The sequence below is a fragment of the Aspergillus costaricaensis genome (assembly GCF_003184835.1).
Source record: "Aspergillus costaricaensis CBS 115574 unplaced genomic scaffold BO79scaffold_4, whole genome shotgun sequence".
Lineage (NCBI taxonomy): Eukaryota > Fungi > Ascomycota > Eurotiomycetes > Eurotiales > Aspergillaceae > Aspergillus > Aspergillus costaricensis.
The window spans coordinates 1045588-1063056 of record NW_020291804.1 but is presented as its reverse complement, the minus strand read 5'-3'; the positions used below and the strand labels follow the sequence as shown (position 1 = coordinate 1063056).

The 17469-nt window shown below is 50.4% G+C and overlaps 2 protein-coding genes across 2 annotated transcripts; both read right to left on the bottom strand.

Annotated features, from left to right (window-relative positions):
- Positions 1-1862: 1862 nt before the first annotated feature.
- On the bottom strand, positions 1863-3629 carry BO79DRAFT_207232 (ribose-phosphate diphosphokinase). The gene is made up of 4 exons (XM_025682136.1): positions 3392-3629; positions 3225-3316; positions 2780-3152; positions 1863-2710 (listed from the first exon to the last, which is right to left on the bottom strand). Exons 1-4 carry the CDS (start codon positions 3460-3462, stop codon positions 2284-2286), a joined length of 963 nt encoding a protein of 320 aa, XP_025543667.1. The 5' UTR covers positions 3463-3629; the 3' UTR covers positions 1863-2283.
- A 500-nt stretch (positions 3630-4129) lies between these two features.
- tom1 (E3 ubiquitin-protein ligase TOM1) lies at positions 4130-16790 on the bottom strand. The gene is made up of 6 exons (XM_025689431.1): positions 16572-16790; positions 12606-16485; positions 8712-12548; positions 4716-8660; positions 4311-4655; positions 4130-4247 (listed from the first exon to the last, which is right to left on the bottom strand). The coding sequence occupies exons 1-6, from the start codon at positions 16617-16619 to the stop codon at positions 4153-4155; spliced, it is 12150 nt and encodes a 4049-aa protein (XP_025543666.1). The 5' UTR covers positions 16620-16790; the 3' UTR covers positions 4130-4152.
- Positions 16791-17469: the final 679 nt, after the last annotated feature.

The window sequence follows — 17469 nt, the reverse complement described above, 5'->3', positions numbered from 1 at the left end:
CCTACTGTGGTAAAACCTAAAATTGGTCCCAATGTAGCCCAGCCAGTGGATGGATTGATTATTGTGTGGTCAGTACTTTTTTTGTGTACCCACAATTATTCTTATTCAAGATCCCACTAGCGATCGTTAGTCAAGTGCGGAGTAGACACAGACATAGACACAGACACAGACACTGTTTTTCTAACTGCACATCCAGCATAGTTCTGGTCAAATCCACACAATCCCACTTTATGTATTGATCTATATAATGCGTTCATTATTGTTGATCAATTGTCATCATGAACGTATAAATCTACATAGACCGGTGAATCAAACCTCCGCCACCCAACTATGCAAAATGTATACTTCAGGTACGGGCACCCAGGGCTAAGTACTAATATAGATATTAGAGCCATTACTAGGCAGGTGAAGTCAGAGCCCCCGCTCGTAGTAGTAACACCCATCTAGTACTATCTTTAGGGAGGTATTTAATATATAGTAGTAGGAAGGTATGCTAGTGTTATTGGTACTACAAAGTTGAGAACATGAAGACCGGCATTACTTACCTAGCCACCTATTAGTATCAGGTATATACTACCACTGTAGTATGACAAGATAACACAACATGAAATAAAATAGTATTACTACCCCCACCTCATAACAATTAACTACCTACTAAATCTATTTAATACAGCAAGACGGTAATACTTTCAAGATACTTTTACTGCCTGCATAGTATACACCCATAGTACCGTTGACCACTCGTACTGACTTTTCAAAATCAAACAATCAAATCAGCCACCAAACGCATTGTTTCACAATTAAATAAATACACATCAATAGAGAAACAATAAAGAGTTACTCCTTAGTCACCTACGAACCTACCTGGTACTGACTTTGTTTAATCCCACAATTAAACTTACACTAAAACTCAGTATACGAAGATTAAGGATTGAGTATATATTCGACAAGCGTATGATGGATCCAAATGCCCCAAGGCGGAACGGTGAGGGAAATAAAGCTGTTTTTATTCTTCTTTCTCCCATCGGTCTTAGGTGGTCACTGCTACTAGTATTAACTACTATTTACTATAACTAGTAGTCATGTCAAGCTTCTTCAATGTGAATGATACCAAATATAACATCATCTTAACAATATTAAGTAGTAGTAGTAGTAGCATATTACTCCTCAATGAGAAGGACTCTGCTCTACCTCCATAGTATTCTCATATAGCACTAGTAATAAGCTTCACTAATACTAACAGCAATTAACCTCCGTCAAAAAAACCACAACCACCAAGAAAACAGAAAAAGAAAAACAATCACGGACGATAAGAAGCCAAACCCCGGCCTCACCCACCTTATTATTGATTACTCCGGGAAACTCTCTCCGCCCCATACTCTCCGTCAGGGTACTTTTGCATTGTGAGCTACTACTACTGATAATATACTAGTATTTGTAGGAAACATAAAAAGTACCACCATAGGTACTTATGGCATAGAGTCAAAATCGGAGTGCAAAAAGCAAGCATGATAGTGCGGCTGATCAGTAAGGGATGGATGGATGATGGATGGATAGCATGCTGACAAGTCCGACTACTAAGTAGTACTAATTAGAGCCGGAAATATAAACCTCGGAACTGAATGTACGACTTGCAGTAAGATCGGTTTAGGGCTAGCCCGTGTGCATTTTACTCAACTAGCTGATACTATCTCCGAGGTTAATTTGACGACTGCGAATGTTTACTTCGTTATTTCTGTGCTGATAAGTCCGTGTAGTGTTCCTTAAATCCCAGTATTTCCAATTTGACTATATCCATATCTAAAATGTATACGTAACATCTTCAGGACGGATTCAAATTCAGATGGCAATCTATTGTATCAGTAAAATTCACATGTGATCCGCTCACAATAAAGAAGAATAGTACATCATCCAAATGAAGACGACCAAGGGGAGAAAAAAAAAGAAAACCATTGATATATGTACAGTATAAGTGCTTCAATTCAGCTGGTAATAGAAAGCAAAAAGGCGCCGCCGACTTTTTCATATCTCCCTTCCTTTCCACCTTCTCAAAGGTCCATAAGCTTCATAACCGGTAAATGCGTTGAATATAGTTTGACAGACGGAGGCGCCTATCCCGGGAATTCCGTGGCTAAAGAGTCCTAATTTCATGATCTAGGCCCTCCTAGAGGTATCCGACTACGCACGACAATAATAAAAAAAGAAAAAGCAGATGTGAACCGCCTCCAGGTAGCGGCATGTCCATCTTGTCCTCCCTCACTGCCATGTGCCCTTACTAGTCGTTTAGGCGACAGCGTGCGAGAACAGGAAGCTCACAGACTCGCCGTTGTGTGTACGTCTGCAGGCCTCTGCAAGAGTGGGGCTGATGTCGATCGTCTCGATCTTATCGCACTGCTCCTTCTTGTCTTCGTGAGGAACAGTGTTGGTCACAACAACACGGCTCAGGCAGCTGTTGTTGATGTTCTGGGTAGCCTTGCCGGAAAGGATACCGTGGACGACGATAGCGTTGACTTCCTTAGCACCGTGCTGCATCACAGTATCGGCGGCCTTGACGAGAGTACCGCAGGTATCAGCCATGTCGTCAACGATGATAGCGATCTTGTCCTTGACGCTACCAACGAGAACCATGCGCGAGACCTCGTTGGGGCGGGGGCGCTCCTTGTGGATGAGCGCGAACTGGAGATCGAGGCGATCGGCGATGGCAGTGGCACTGTTCAAAATTGCCCATTAGTATCGACTTGCAAGATGTCAAGCACCCAACAGAAACAAATTCACTTACCGCTTAGCACCACCAGCATCAGGACTGACAATGATACAGTTGCTCACATCCAGGTGTTCGCGGATCCACTTCAGAATGCTAGGCTCGGCATACAGGTTATCGACGGGAACGTTGAAGAAGCCCTGGATCTGGCTGGCATGGAGATCCATGGTGATGACGTGGTTGCAACCAGCAGTCTGGAGCATGTTTGCCATAAGCTTGGCGGTGATAGGAGCACGGCTCTTATCCTTCTTATCTTGGCGCGCATAAGGGAAGTTGGGAATGACGGCGGTGATACGTCTTGCGGAGGCGGTCTTGCAAGCATTGATCATGATGAGCAGCTCCATCAGTCCATCGTTGATATCATTGGGCCGCGTCGACTGCAAGATGAAAACTGCAGGGTGCACACATTAACCCGAGATCTTTTGCGGGCCTGAGTCTGAGCAGGCGGAGTGGACAACAATACCATCCTCATCTCGTACACTCTCTCCGATTGTGACACTGGTTTCCTGGTTCGAATATTGGAGGACCATGATCTTGGTCAATTCAATGCCAAGCCTGTCAATTGAAACGGCTCGTTAGTCCATGGTGTACTGCAAGGGTGCAGAAATAGTCCAGAACTATAGCGCATACCGAGCTGCCACGAGGTTTGCAAGCTCAGGGTGACTGTTACCAGTCAAGAGCTTGATCGAGTTCGAAGCCATTTTGGATGGTTGAAGAGAAACCGGAGGAGGGGTTCAGGTGAGAGCGGCGCGTGGAACCGGACAGGTGTAGAGGGGAGATTGATATGATAATTGAGAGAAAATGAAGGAGAAGTTAGAGAGCAGGAATTAGCATGCCTGGAGATAGGAAACGCCCATCGACCGGAGAGAGAGCAGCAGATTGAAGAAGTTGAGATTCGAGCCGATGCCCCGCCGGCAGGTGACTTTTTCGCCCAGCAGAAAAAAGTTGCATCCCGTGACTCCCCGGATCCACCGCCCCTCACCGCCTCCAGACTACGGAGAAGCACCCGGCTGACTAACCGCGCATCGATGGCTGGATAAGGAGTTGAGAGTGGGTGAAAGAACGAGAACATTGACTGGAATTTTCTAAGTAATTGACACATAGCTGAAGAAAGTACATGCTGCTGCAATTTGCAAAGTAAAACATAGAAAAAATGGAAATCCTCGAACCGATCCCCAGCATTCCAGTTGACCTGCACTTCAACTGGTCTGCCGGTTGCGGTCCATTTCCTACCACAACCCCCATGCCTTTGGTAAGGTACAAACTAGCTGAAAATGAAGATGTGTCAAACGCCATAATATGCTTCAGCATTGAGTCAAGGACACTGCGAGTGAAAGTGGGTTAACCCCCAAATCATCATTTACGCAATAAGGGATATTAGCGCCACCATTTTATGCAAACCCGAAATATTCACTGCCAGCCGTCATCGCAGTGTAAAGACGTTGCCGTAATGTTTCGTAGCTCTCATATTCTGGAAGATCCAGCTCTGTGCCACATAATTAGCAAGCTGTGCCATATAGACAGTTCCGGACATTGCTGGTGTACTTACGGTTGAAACAAGTATGAGAACTTGGGAGACGATCCTTGTTGCCGTAATCACGGTGGATGTTGAAACGGCTCACTCCGTTCATGCCCTCGAGTTCCTTGAATCCATTCAGAGGCACCTTGCTAGTACCCGTAACGAACTGCAAAAGTTTGGCGCGTTCTTCCTTATCGAATGAGCGGACAGCGCGCCAGAACCACTGAATTTGGGGCGAGGAGGCCGAGTAGTTATGATACTCGGTATTGACCTTCCAATCGTCCACTTCGATTTCGGGGAGACCGGAAATTAGCAATTCGAGCTCTTGCTCGTTGAAGATAGAGATCAGATCGGAGGGGATGATCTCATGGAATCCTGGACAGCACGTATTAGCCACATACTCAATAGTCACGCGGAAATGGGTCCAAAACATACCTTTCAGGAAATTGTCCAGCTGCTCCTTGACGGAGCCGACCAAACGATAATCGACGACCCGTTGAATGTATTCCTCCTTATTTTCTTCAGTGACAGGAATATTACGTCCATTCTCAATGAGATCGATCACTTGTTTCTCTCCAAAGTCATCCGTCTCGACAGCGAACGTCTCAGTGATAATGTCAGTAATGTCGTTTTCGAGCATCCAGAGAAGGGACTTGTAGTAGTCAAGGTCAAGCGTCTCCATATCCTTGATGGATACTGACCGACCGAGGATGCACTTGTAGACCGCACGGCTGAAATGGCAGTCAAGAACACGTCCCTCGTACAGGGCCTTGCCGATGATACGTCCAATGAACTTGAAGAACATCAAATGCTCGGAGTTGACACCACTCAGACGGTTCGGGTGGAATGTAGTCCTGTCCGAAGCAACCGGGATGAACAGAGCGTAGTTGGGGTTGAACATGCCACGCGCGAGAACTTGGAACCATTCTCTAGTCACACCACCGGCATCGACACCCTCTTCACCATGGAAGCGCACGTTCAGCTTGCCATATTTCAGTTCGTCTGCCGTCTTGAAATACAAGGACTTGAAGGAATCCAAGAAGACTTGGTCACGTCTAACAGACAGCTGAAGAGGTGGGTGGGGGTGACGAGGCTCAGCGCCACGGGAATGAATGCGACGAGTAAAGTAGTTGCGCTTGTTGTCAAACTCTAGAACCTTGGGGTTCTTGACCAGCAGCGAGAAAGTGCCACTCATCAACCGTGGGTTTTGCCGCACAAGCTCATTGAGAATCTTGCGGTGTTCCTCTGTGAACTTGAAGAAGAGGCTTTCCATGCTGAGACCAGCGTCAACGGAAGTGGTCGACACAGACAACTCCCTACTGTTCCGGGCAAGAGAGGTATCCTTAAGCGTGGTATTCTTGCAAACCACCATTAATGCTTCGATCAAAGGCAGGAGAATAGTTGCGACGTTGAGCATGTTCTCCTTCTGTCGAATAACGGTCAAGCATTCGCTAAGTCTGGTCCACAGAGGCCCGAAAGTAGAGCATTCGTACAACGTTTGTAGAACATCTTCCTTAGCGGCATTGTCAGGCTCAGCTCCCTTCACCTTGTCCATCCGAGAAGGATCAAACAGGTAATCGAGAGCCGTGAGAACGCGCAATAACTTAGCCTGATCAGAACTGGCTGGCGAGAACTTAGCCAAAGCTAGACCCTGCATATCGGTACCGGTACGAGCCTGGTGAATGTGCGACAGCAATTCATCAAGATCAGTGAGAATAACAGTGCTCAGAGTTTGAGCCTGGCTGACCAGCTCGTTACCGATCACGTCCCTAGCCCCGGGCACAGCGGAAAGGTTGTTGATGGTGGAAAGTGTGTCCCGGAATGTCTTTCCGTTGCATTCACGAGCGGCGAGGATATGGACGACCAGCTGCAAGTTGTGATCAGGGACAACTGGTGGTTCGATGGTTCTTCTTCTGTGCTTCTCTTCTTCAGCTGTGGTCTTTGCCTTCTCTTCCTTGGCGGCTTCCGATGGTTCCGTCTGCCCTGGCTGAGCAGCTTCATTTTGCGGTTGCGTGGTCTCGACGGTGGGAAGCGGTGCATCTGTCATTGTCGTGTCCGTGGCAGATCCCGTCTGATCTGCCGGAACAGGTTGCTGCTGTTCCTGTTCTTCAGTCGGTCTCTCTTCCTGCGCCTGCTCGGGCTGCTTGCCCTTAGCCTTCTCCTCTTCCTCCTGCTTTTCCTTCTCCCGACGGAGCAAAAGTGTAAGAGGCTGTGTGATACTGCTTAAAAGACTTGATAACTGCTCCATGCAATTAGGGTTCTCCATGATCAACTTCCGGTCCAGTAAGGTTAACAATGCATTTAGAGCGAATTTGTTAGCCCTATTCTCCTTGCCCTTGCCCTTGCGGAGAGCCTTCAGCTTCAGGGCCGGGGAAGAGTCATGCTCGGTCAAGAAGAACCAAGCAATGTGAGGGTTGTACTGCGATAGGAAAGAAAGAGTTCCCAGGCACTGCTGCACAACCATAATCGGAGTCACTTCATTGCTCACATTCGAAGACCCCTGGAACGACAAGTTCCGTTTGACGGATTGAGGGGTTTTCTGAACCGACGAGGGCTTAGCACGGAGTGAGAGCTGAGCAAAACTGCGTTCGATCGCCGAGACATCTGCACTACCGTCCTGAAGGACAGATAAGAGAAGGCTAATGACCTCCATCCTGTTCTGGCGGTTCTCGCACACGTTATGGAGAATGTCGTTCAACTGGTGGCGCGCGTTGCCTTGGAGAGGCATGAACATCAGACGCAGTAGCGTAGCGACGCCGGCCTTGTCCAGCATCTGGACAATCTGACGTCGTTGTTGCTTTTTAGGCTCTTGATCGTCGGCTGGCTCACGTCGGTGACGGTGGTCGACCCGAGTGATATCGCCGAATTGTGCCAATCGTCTGCCTGGCAACGCACGAGCTTCGGAAAGGAACTCTGGACCCAATGTTGCCAGGATTTCTTCGGGCTGATCAGCCAGAACAGCTTGACGTAAGGATGGGTCTAGCGTAGCCAGGAAACTAGCAGGGTCCATCTCTTCTGCATGAACTGGAGCCGGAGCCGGAGCTGCTGCACCTGCAGCAGCAGCAGCTTGTCGGCGAGCACTGTCACGCTCCCGGCGACGACGATCGGCCGCTTCTTGCTGCAGCAACTCCTCCCGGATCTCTGGAGGCAAGGCTTCCAAGAACTCTGGATTAATTTCACTGGGCTCTTCGCCAGCAGCAGCAGCCTGGGAACGTTGTTCTGCGAGCTGCTGCATGATGACTTCCTCTCTCAACTCTTCAGGCAAGGCTTCCAGGTACTCCGGATCAATTTCCATGCCAGTGATGTCAAGCTGACGGCCTCTGATAGTTGTGTGCACACGGGGAGCAGGTTCTGACGGGCCTGCATCAGTCTCGGCTGCCGGTGCTGCGGCCTCGTTGCTGGTGTCTGTCCGCTGAACATCATCCATGGGCTCCGTCTCAATACCGGACGCTTGTCGCTCTGCTTCCTGACGTTCCAGTTCTTGCTGCCGTCTGGCATTCTCCTCCTCTTCCTTGCGCTTTCTCTCTTTCTCCTCCTCTTCCCTGGCGATGCGCTCCTGACGTTCACGTTCTGCGCGTTCTTCTTCACGCCGCTTTCGCTCTTCCTCCATCTGCTTCTCCCGTCTCTTTTCTTCCTCAATCGCAGGGGGCACCAAGATCTTCAACAGGGAGTTGACCACACGCTGGGTCTTCTCAACGTATGCGCTGCTGAACAGAATGCGGGCCTCCTCTTGCCAACGGCTTCTGGTTGTAGCTAAGGCGAAGCTCACGGCTTGGGAAGGATCATCGCGAGTACGGGAAGGAGGAGCTTGGGGCCTGCCAAGACCGAAGATGTCTTGTATCCGGTTAGGCATTGCACGTCTGTCAACATGGACGTGGATACCATCGGGACGGGTGATGACCCCAAATCCTGGGCCCCCTTGTCCGCCAATAGCCTGCAAAACTGCGTTCATGAAGCTAACAGGACTATCCATAGGAAGCAGACGTCCCGTCGATACGGGCTCCATGCCATGAACCCAGTCGGTGAAAGCTTCATTGCCAGGTACGCGGGGCTGACCACTTGTCTCCGAGCCACGGTCTGTCCGAACAAGAAGAGGGTTGGTCCCGTCATCGTTTCCACGGGCCGGGATTTGAGTTCTATGGAGCCGATAAGGCTGAATGGGAACGATACCGTGCCGACTGGGCATGATCCCACTAACCGCAGCCCATGCCGGCCGAGGACCATGGAATCGGGAGTGATGATGGCCTCGTGGCGGTTGCTCATCGCCTTCCCATCCCCAAGGATCCATAAGATCTTCCTCATCATCGAAACCTTGGTAGGACCCTTGGTCGTCGTCGGCATCCTCGAGTTCTTCCTCGAGTTCCTCAAGTTCCTCATCTTCTTGGAGCATTGTTAGTATTGGGTACACGGATGTTAATAAAGAGCACTTACCCTCTTCATCAGCCAGGTCATCATCGACGATGTCTTCATGCATATCCCCGAGACTGTCAGCCTGAAGATCTTCAACGCCGCCAGCAGCCTCATTGAGGACACGGAACAAATCATCAAACCGCTGCCCATCGTCGCGCTGCTCTGCCTGTCGAAGACTATCGGCCAACTCATCCTCGAATTGATTCATGATTTCAGCTTCTTCGTCGTCTTCAGACATCTCTTCACTTTCCCATTCGTCATCATCACCTTCCTCCAGGCTTTCGTTATCATGATCTCCTGTGATTTCGCCGGCAAGGATTTCGTCGTCGTCCATGTCGGAATCGTCCTCGTCATCCTCATCATCTTCGTCGTCTTCATCATCTTCATCGTCATCGATGACCACTTCGATGTCCATGCCGTTGTCGCCAGGAAGTCCCTCAATCGGCCCAACGCCTTCGATTTCATCTTCTTCGTCACTGACTACCTCGCCATCGTCTTCTGGCAAGTCTTCATCATAATCCATCTCCTCACCATACTCATCGTCGTACATTTCGTCATCCTCCTCTTCCGATTCTTCGGAGCTGGTCTCCTCCTCGTGCCGAGGCTCGAGCATGCCCAGCGTGGAGTGGCGGAAGAGATCGGGGGTCTCCTCCCGGTCATCTTCCATATCCGAAACCGACGTAGCTGAGGAGATCTCATCATCTTCAGTTTCAGCGAGAGTGGAGATATCCGATGACTCACTCAACACCACTGCGGTTTGGGTGAGCTTGTTAAGAGGACGCAAGATGTACTTGATGACCCGTTTGGACGCTGGGAAGTTGAGGTCAATTTCAGCGACTGAAGCTGTCAGCGCAGAGATAAAGTGTTTTTCAAACATAGTCTTAGCTAATTGCCTGGTCGAAGACGCGAAAGCTGTTTCTCCAGAAACGAAGGCATATCCACTGAGCATTTTATCGAAAAGATCGGCAAGTGACATCAACCTAGAATACTTGGCGTCCAGGGGTTCATTCGAAGCATTTGCTTCCTTGTATGACCTCAGCGCATGTTCCAAGACAAACCGCCGCACAAAGGCAAGCTCGGGCTCGTCGTCTTCATTGAGGTCCTGTTCATTACGTCGCCTTCCAGGTCCGCCGAATTCGCCCGTCTTTGTACATAGAGCAACAAGAACACGCATTGTCCAAGCAGACGTGTTGCTTCGCTTCTTGAACGAGACCGATTCGTCATGTTCCATAGTACCAACCGGCACTAAAGCATTCAGGAGATAATTCAAAATCCCTGAGCGAGGCTTTGACGGCGTAGCCGCATGAGGATCTGCCTTGCGAGAGAAATTGATGAACTCAACCTTGGTGCGATTATAGGACGACAGGAGCTCGGTCAAGCACTGCAAGAGGAAACAACGGTAAATGTAGATTGGGTGGTCGTCCGCCTTGAATGCCGGCTTGTCTGACTTCTTGGAGTTGCGTGTGGCCTGCGCGTCGGTGCTAGAAACAGATGGAGAAGGTTCATCGATTGACATTTCCACATCGGTTTGAGTTTCCGATTGATCGGGGGCGGATGGGTCTGTGCTCTCGGTGGGAGCTTCCTTATCATCGACATCCTTGTAAGACAGAAGCTCAGAAAGTAGATAGTGGATAACGCCATCAGGGTTCTCCACCACAGGCGGCTTGAGATCAGTAGATTTAGCCTTGTCCTTATCCTCAGATGATGCTCCACCTGTTTGGCCCTCGCTCTTCTCCGGACTATCAGGCGCTTCTTTGACCGTTGTGGGATCTGAAGTACTGTTCTTTTTGTCGGCCTTCAACGTGAGAATCTGAGGTCGTTGGCGGTTGTCATAACGCTGCAACTTCAACTTTTCATTTGACACTTCAACAAAAATTTCAGGAGATCTGAGGACAAGATGATACATTTGTCGCACGTAGCCGGTTGTATCGATCTGGCGGGACGACTTGGATTCGAAGTTGGCGACAATCTCACTTCTCATGATCTGCCGGATGGTGTCCTCATCTTCGATGATGTGTCTTAAAATTAACATGAAAGCTCCCTGGAGCTTCTCATTTGTGGAGCTAGACAGTTGTTTGACCATGACGAATAGACGTTGCAGGCTTCGTTTCTCTCCCAAGCGCACAGCAATGCTGCGACTGCGTGTGAGAATGACAAGAATTCGACAGATCGAAAGGGCCAATGTTTCATCCTTGCCTATTCTTGGCAGTATTTCGACCAGTGCCTCATAAAGTTGCATTTTCTGATCCAGTGATACAAGAGGCTCCTCCAAGTGAGCTGGTTGCTCGTCGTCTGCACTTGGGTTCTCATGATCAGGGATACTCCAACGAATCTGAGGTGGTTGGCAGTCATCAGAAAGCAACTTCTCCAGCACCAGGAGGACGTGGCCGATCCAAGGGAACGATTCATCGGACGACTTTTCGGGTAATACTTGAATGAATCCAAGGAACGTCGTGAAGCATTCTTTAAGCTCACCAAGGGTTGCGGTATACATTTCCCGGTCCTGGACGACTAGAGCGAGAAGGTGAGCATAGGCGGCCACCTTTTTGCCAGCAGCCTGGAAATTCTCCATCTGTAAAGAGACTAAAGATTGCACAAGAATCTCGCCCACTTCTCTTCTGAAGCTTTCCGCGTCGCGGTGTCTTCTTGTTGCGGAGGCAATCAGATCCGCCAATTCGAAAGAGACGTCGTGGTGCTCATTCAAGATGTCCAAACAACGCTCAATCAAATTCGAGCGAACCTGCTCACGTTCCTTATCTAAATCCTCGATCGTAGTCACCTCACGCCGTCTCGTAGGCTGTTCGGAGCGTTGTTCTGGTGATTGATTTGCCGGAAGGGTTGAAGGCTCCGACGAACTACCACCGGGAGCGTTAGAGATACGGGGCGTGATTATTGGAGATTCCTCAGGTTCATCGCTCCCTGTGGCATGGTCATCGTTCAAGATATGGGTCAGGGCTCTCGCCAGGAATTCAGAGCCATGTCTAACTTCGCTGTCTTCAGATCTGCCCTGGCCTTGGTCTTGACGGGACGCATCGTCGGCCGGTCGGCCTGAAGCTTGTGCCAACAGCATAGCAAGTGCAGACCGCTCGAGGAACCCATTGTCAAACGACGGGGCATCGCTTGCAGGCTCGTCAGATCCTTCAGCCCCTGACGTTGAGCGAATCGACTCGATGTCACCAGGGGATGGCTCCGCCCTTGGAGGGGATCTTAGCCGACTTTGTGCCCTGCAGTACTCCTCGGCGGCGGCATATACGTTGTTGCAGCGATAAAGCGCTTCCTTGGCAAGCTGTCCATCGAATCCCTTCTCTTGTAAAGACACCATGCGGTCCTTGTTCACGACGAACATTCTTCTCGCGACGTCTGTCACCATAGGAGGCACATCGGAGCTGCGAGCAGCTCCCGTCTCATATTCACCATCGAGTGACGAACGCAGAATGTCAATCAGACACTTGACAACAGAACTGGAGGACTGCGCGGCGAAGTCGGAATTCCACATGTCCCGAGCCATCGGTAGAATCTCCATCCGAAGGTCCACCAAAAACTGGCCTGGTTGAAAGTAGTCGGGGCGATCCCGGTCACGATCGCTGGTCATGGCCTGTGTTTGACTGGAATCGACGATGTTCTTCCCCGAGGCAAGCTCGGAGAAAAAGCTGAGAATAATCTTGATGCCGCCGTAAGCGGAGGTGAGGCGTGCTGAGACATCTTGTTCAGATTCGGCGACGGATTCCGGCGGCGTCAAGGCCTTGACCTCCTGTACAAAGAGGTCGCAAATGTCTTTCGTTACTTTCAGGCCTCCGTGTCTCTTGAAGGAGAACAAAACCAGCGTAAGGTAGTGAGAATGAGGACGGTCTGCGGTAGCTACAATATGGTCAGCATCCAGGCAAGAAATGAATAAGGGGAAGGAAACCAGCCTACCTTCGAACAGAAGATGGGAGAATGAAGACAGTATAACAATCAGGTAAGCGAACCGGAGCTTGGAGTTGTCACTGGCGTTTGGAGGCTGGAATTGCAATTGCTCTAGCACGGCTCCGGCAACAGCATCCGCCACCAGAGTTGCATTCTGCTTCTGATAAAGATCCGTCCTCCTTTTTCCAATCAGACCAAGTCCCAAGTTATGGAAATAGCCAGTGATTGAAGAAGGCAACGAGCTGAGGAGATACCGGAGGGCCTGAACATTCTTGAACGCTACACCGTCTTCGGCAACCTTGGCTGTGGTAGGCTCCTTGGACTCTTGGGCAACTCCAGGTTGGGCACTATCGCTAGCAGCTGGACTTTCCCTACTAGGCTCTGCACCAGGTACGATGGTGTTTCCTTCGGAGTTCAATGGTCCAGCGACAGGGTTAGGTCTTTCTGGAGCTGAGCCAGACTGTTGCACTTTGGTTGCCTGATCCCAGGTGTCGGGTATGTTCTTCTCAAGCAGTATCTCCTCCCAGACGCACGCTGCATGCAAACCTCCCAACTTCTTCACGAGGGAGCAATATCGGTCAACTAGGTTAACTTGAGCAAAAGCGGAGGTTTGCTGGCTCGGACGTGTCTGGTACAAAGGCATTGAATAGATCTCACGGAGGAAATCGGTTAGGATAAGGGCAGCCCCCATATGCTTTGCAAAGAATGTTCCATTTGCCTTGGATATACTGAGTGTTTCCTTGCCCTTTTCTTCGGATGCCCCGTTGGATGTCGCCATGATCAACGGTGTGAAAAATCCCGAATGATTGGGCTCCTGCCAGAAACTCGAGAGCATATCGACAGCTCGCTCCGTTCGCTGGACGAGGGATGGCACAACCAAGTGAGGCTTCGTTTCTGCAAGCATGTGCACCAGGACGGCAAGTTCCTGGTTGGCATCCGTATTATGGAAATCATATGGGAGGCTTTGCAAAGTCGCGAGATCCAAGACAAACTCTACACCCCCGGATTCAATGAAATACGAGCAGTTGGGCTGGTTCTCAAAGAATGCACCCAGGAATCGGACGACAGGGTACAAATAGTCTGTGGCAGTGAGACCAGCAGCGTCCGTTTCCTTCGGCTCAATATTGTCATTTGACGATGGAAGGATCTGGCTTACATCGCCGAGCTGTAGCTTTCCGCCGTTCGGGAGCTGATCGGACGTCAATTGAGGCACACCGAAGGTGGTGGCATCCTCGGCTTGATCGTCATTATCGATTCCGATCGCCTTCAGCAAGTGGGAAGTAGAGCCCGAGATGATTGGCTTTCCATCAGGGTTCTCTGTCCACAGCTTCGCACCCATTCCGACTGACCAGGCCTTCGCTCTGCACAACAATCCAACACGCGCAACCATCACGATAACTGCAGTCATGATGTGAGCCTTCAAAGCCGGATGATGCCGCACCAACTCATCAAAAGTGGTACCTAAAGAACGAACTAAGTTGGGATCGTCCTTTAGACATCTGACGTGCTCAGGGTTCTCAAAAATTTCAAAGAAGCTCTCCAGGGCATCGGAGGACTTGAACAGATCGAGACCAGAGGCATTCAAGCAAATGGCTCCGAAAGCGGAGGGAATGCACGAGAGAGCTTCGGCGGCGGGCATGATCCCAGGGGCTAAACGCGTCTCTGCCGACCTTACAATAGTATATTCCCGAGGGCCCCGACCATCTTCTGCGGTTGTCTCGGTAGCACTGGTCTCAGGAAGCCTCGAGGTCTCACCCTCAACATCAGCACTTTCAGGTTCGACAACTATCTTCTCCTGGGCCTTCAGTTCGGAAGAAGTAACGGCCTCCAGAAAGCTCTTACTTAGCCCAGCCTCGGCAATCACTGCATAGCTCGTAGGCTCGTTGTGAATGAAGCTGCTCAGGATGTTGACCGCGTTGCTCCAGACGTGAGAACCGAACACCCGAGCGTTTTCCAACACAAGGCGTAAGGAAGTCAGCAACTGAGGAGAATCAATCAAATTCCGAAGGACACGGTCAAATCCGCCGCCATTGTGCTGCATGATATGGTTGACAAATCTAAACATCCAGCGCAGAGCTTGTTGTTGGAAATAAGGAATTTGATAGTCAATCGATGGAGTTTTGTGCTGTGAAGGTATTCCAGCTCCGTTGTTTACATTCTCAAAGGACGATTTGGTTTCGTGATCGATCAAGTCCGAGATTGCGTCAAATCCCTTAGCGCTAGTGAGTGTCCCCAGTGCATCACGGACAGCATGGACGAAAGTGTCCAGGAATTCCATGATGCGGGAGTAAACTCGACGGGCCTTTTCTGTCCGGAGGTTGAGAACATCAACAAACATGGGGATCAGGCCAGCAGCAACAAGAGTCTCTGGGGTCCTGGTACTAGAGCCCGGAAGCGTTCGTAACAAAGCGAGCAACGCATCCCGCCACTCATCCTGGCTACCATCTTCACTATCAGTGTCTTCCGAGCCCAGCTCATTGACGGTTTTGCGAGTCAAAAACATCAGCACACCATGATTTACATTGACACTCAATGCGCCACAAACGTCGATCGCGCGTGCCTTGTGTTTCGCAAGAGCATCAAGAGCCTGGAGGGCCAATGTCTGCAATGTCCGGGAGACTGGGAGGTCGCCACTCGCACCTAGATGGACCAATTCGCCGAGCTGATAGGCGAGCTGCAGACGTTTTGGTTGCTCCATATCATACTGAAGGACTTTTTGCTGGAAGAGCGGCTCGGGATAAACGTAAGCTAGGTTAGTAAGGGCAAGGATTCTGATGGCCAGAATTTGCTCCCGCGTGGAGTCTGACGTTGCCAATCCCTGGGCTGTACGTATCCTATGAAGTAGTTCGTATTTTGAATCATCTGGTACTTCGTCTACATGCGCGGCAACAAGCTCTTCAGCGCTTGTCGAGGAAATCTTCGAATACGGTAATTCGAGTGTCTTGCCACCCCGCAGCGTCTCGTCCGGTTTTCCCGGCGTCGAGGTTACAGATGCAGGCGAATCCTCGGCAGTTGACATACGGCTCAGACGTGGTGTAGGATGGGTGTGACTTCTGCGTAACGGAGTGGGGGTGGTAGGAGCCTGTACCGATGGTCCACCAGTGCCGGTCTCCGGTGCAGTCTTGACCGGTTCTGATGAGCCAGACGGATAATAAAGCAGGCGCACGTTACCCCATTCATCCCAGCCTTCATTCTCCCGTACAAGGACTGACATATCATTGGCATTATGCCGGGCCTGAGATGCTTTTTCCTTGGACTTGATCGAAGCTACCGGGGACACAGCCGTTCTTCCTGGGACAGAAGGGCGCGGGAACGGCGCAGCAACTTTCTGCAACTTCTCCAAGTCGATGTTGTAGTGGGCTGCCAGCAAGCTGTGCTGGATATGGGAGCCACCGCGTTGGCGTGAATGATACCGCTGTGCCAGACACAAAGATAGACGGAGGGTGGACTGAAGCAGAGAGAGCGAAGTGGTGTTCAAGAGTTCGCCCAGGCGTTCACTGCTGCTGTACAAGCTGCGATTACCGCACTTTTCCAGCAGCAGCCTAGAGAAATCTAGAATCACCTCTAAAAGCTCCCTGTCTCCTTCCGGTCCATATCCAAGCTCAGCTAGCTTAGCATCGACATCCTGAGGTTTTCCTGCACTTTCACCATGCACGTAAGACTCCACCAGAAAGTCTTTGCCGAAAGGCTTCGTCTGAGGACCGTTGTTTAGGGCGTACTTCTCGATGGCAGATGCCAAAATCTCGTCGAAGCGGTTGAGCACGTTAATCCAATGGTACAGGTCGCCTCTGGGGAAGGGCCATATGCGAGAGAAGGTGTTGAGATGCGAAGGAAGCTCGGGGACTGGAATAGTGGTGGCACGGGCTACAAAATCCGCCAGATATGGGGACTGAATTGATAGAAAGAGCGAGGGAAAATTTCAGTTAGCCTTGCAGACGTGACAGATGGAGCGCGGGGTGAAAAAGAGGGACTCACGATCGTAGCCTCGTGTTTTTGGCTCGCCACCTTCTTAATTCTCCCCATTATGACAGTTTAGAGACAATGGCAATCATGAGGAGGCTAAGAAAGCCAGGAGGGCGTCTCCTTGAGAGGGTGGGGGTTGATCTCTTAAGACCGGGTCGCGGAGCAGTTCGCGAGGAAGACCTTATGACGTTTTTTTTTCGGACCTCTCCTTCCTCAACAAAACCCGATGAATGGAAGAGAGAGGAGCAAGTGAAATGGGGAAACTCCCGCTGGATCACAGGAAGCCAAGTAAAAAGAATGGACTTGGGTGATTCCAGTCGATCTAAACACTTCCGCGACAGGTGGGATGGTCTAAAGAAGATAAGGACTGAGGGATGCGGCTTCGCCCAGTATCGCTGGGAGTCAGAATGACAGGAGACGGTGCAGGTCGTCAGCCCTGAGACTTTGACATCCAAATAAATTAAAGTTTAGATGAATGAGGACGCAAGAGCGATACCTGGGGGAAGGGTGGGAGACGAAAAGATTGTTGCAAGGTTGATGGAGGGGGAGGAAGAGAGAGGAAGAGGAGAATGTGGTAGGTGTTGGAAGGTTCGTGAATCCGATGATGGGCTTTGGGAGCTCTGGGCGGCTCTCACTCAGTCAGTCAGTCAGTCAGTCAGTCACTTCTCACTCAACTCACTTTACTTGCCTGGGTTCCCGCTGGTCGCGGTGTGGCTCCGGCCAGCCGGAGCGGGTCTTCTTCTTTCCCCGCCGGCCAACAACAATAAATTAAAAATGACCTGCCTTACCTTCATCTCACTCTATCTATTTGCTACTACGGAGTAGATTACTACTGCCTGACTCCGTACGACTTGGTAGTAGCATGTGTTACTGTGGTTGCTACTCCCAGCTATCCTACTACTAGTAGAGC

Bases quoted from the DNA above. Each gene is read 5' to 3' on its own strand.
- BO79DRAFT_207232 (XM_025682136.1), bottom strand. From the start codon at position 3,462: ATGGCTTCGAACTCGATCAAGCTCTTGACTGGTAACAGTCACCCTGAG. The intron at 3,153-3,224 runs GTATTGTTGTCC...TGCACCCTGCAG, and splicing joins GAGTGTACGAGATGAGGATG to TTTTCATCTTGCAGTCGACG. The intron at 2,711-2,779 runs GTAAGTGAATTT...AATTTTGAACAG, and splicing joins GATGCTGGTGGTGCTAAGCG to TGCCACTGCCATCGCCGATC.
- tom1 (XM_025689431.1), bottom strand. From the start codon at position 16,619: ATGGGGAGAATTAAGAAGGTGGCGAGCCAAAAACACGAGGCTACGATC. The intron at 8,661-8,711 runs GTAAGTGCTCTT...CAATGCTCCAAG, and splicing joins TGACCTGGCTGATGAAGAGG to AAGATGAGGAACTTGAGGAA. The intron at 4,248-4,310 runs GTAAGTACACCA...TATGTGGCACAG, and splicing joins TTCTCATACTTGTTTCAACC to AGCTGGATCTTCCAGAATAT.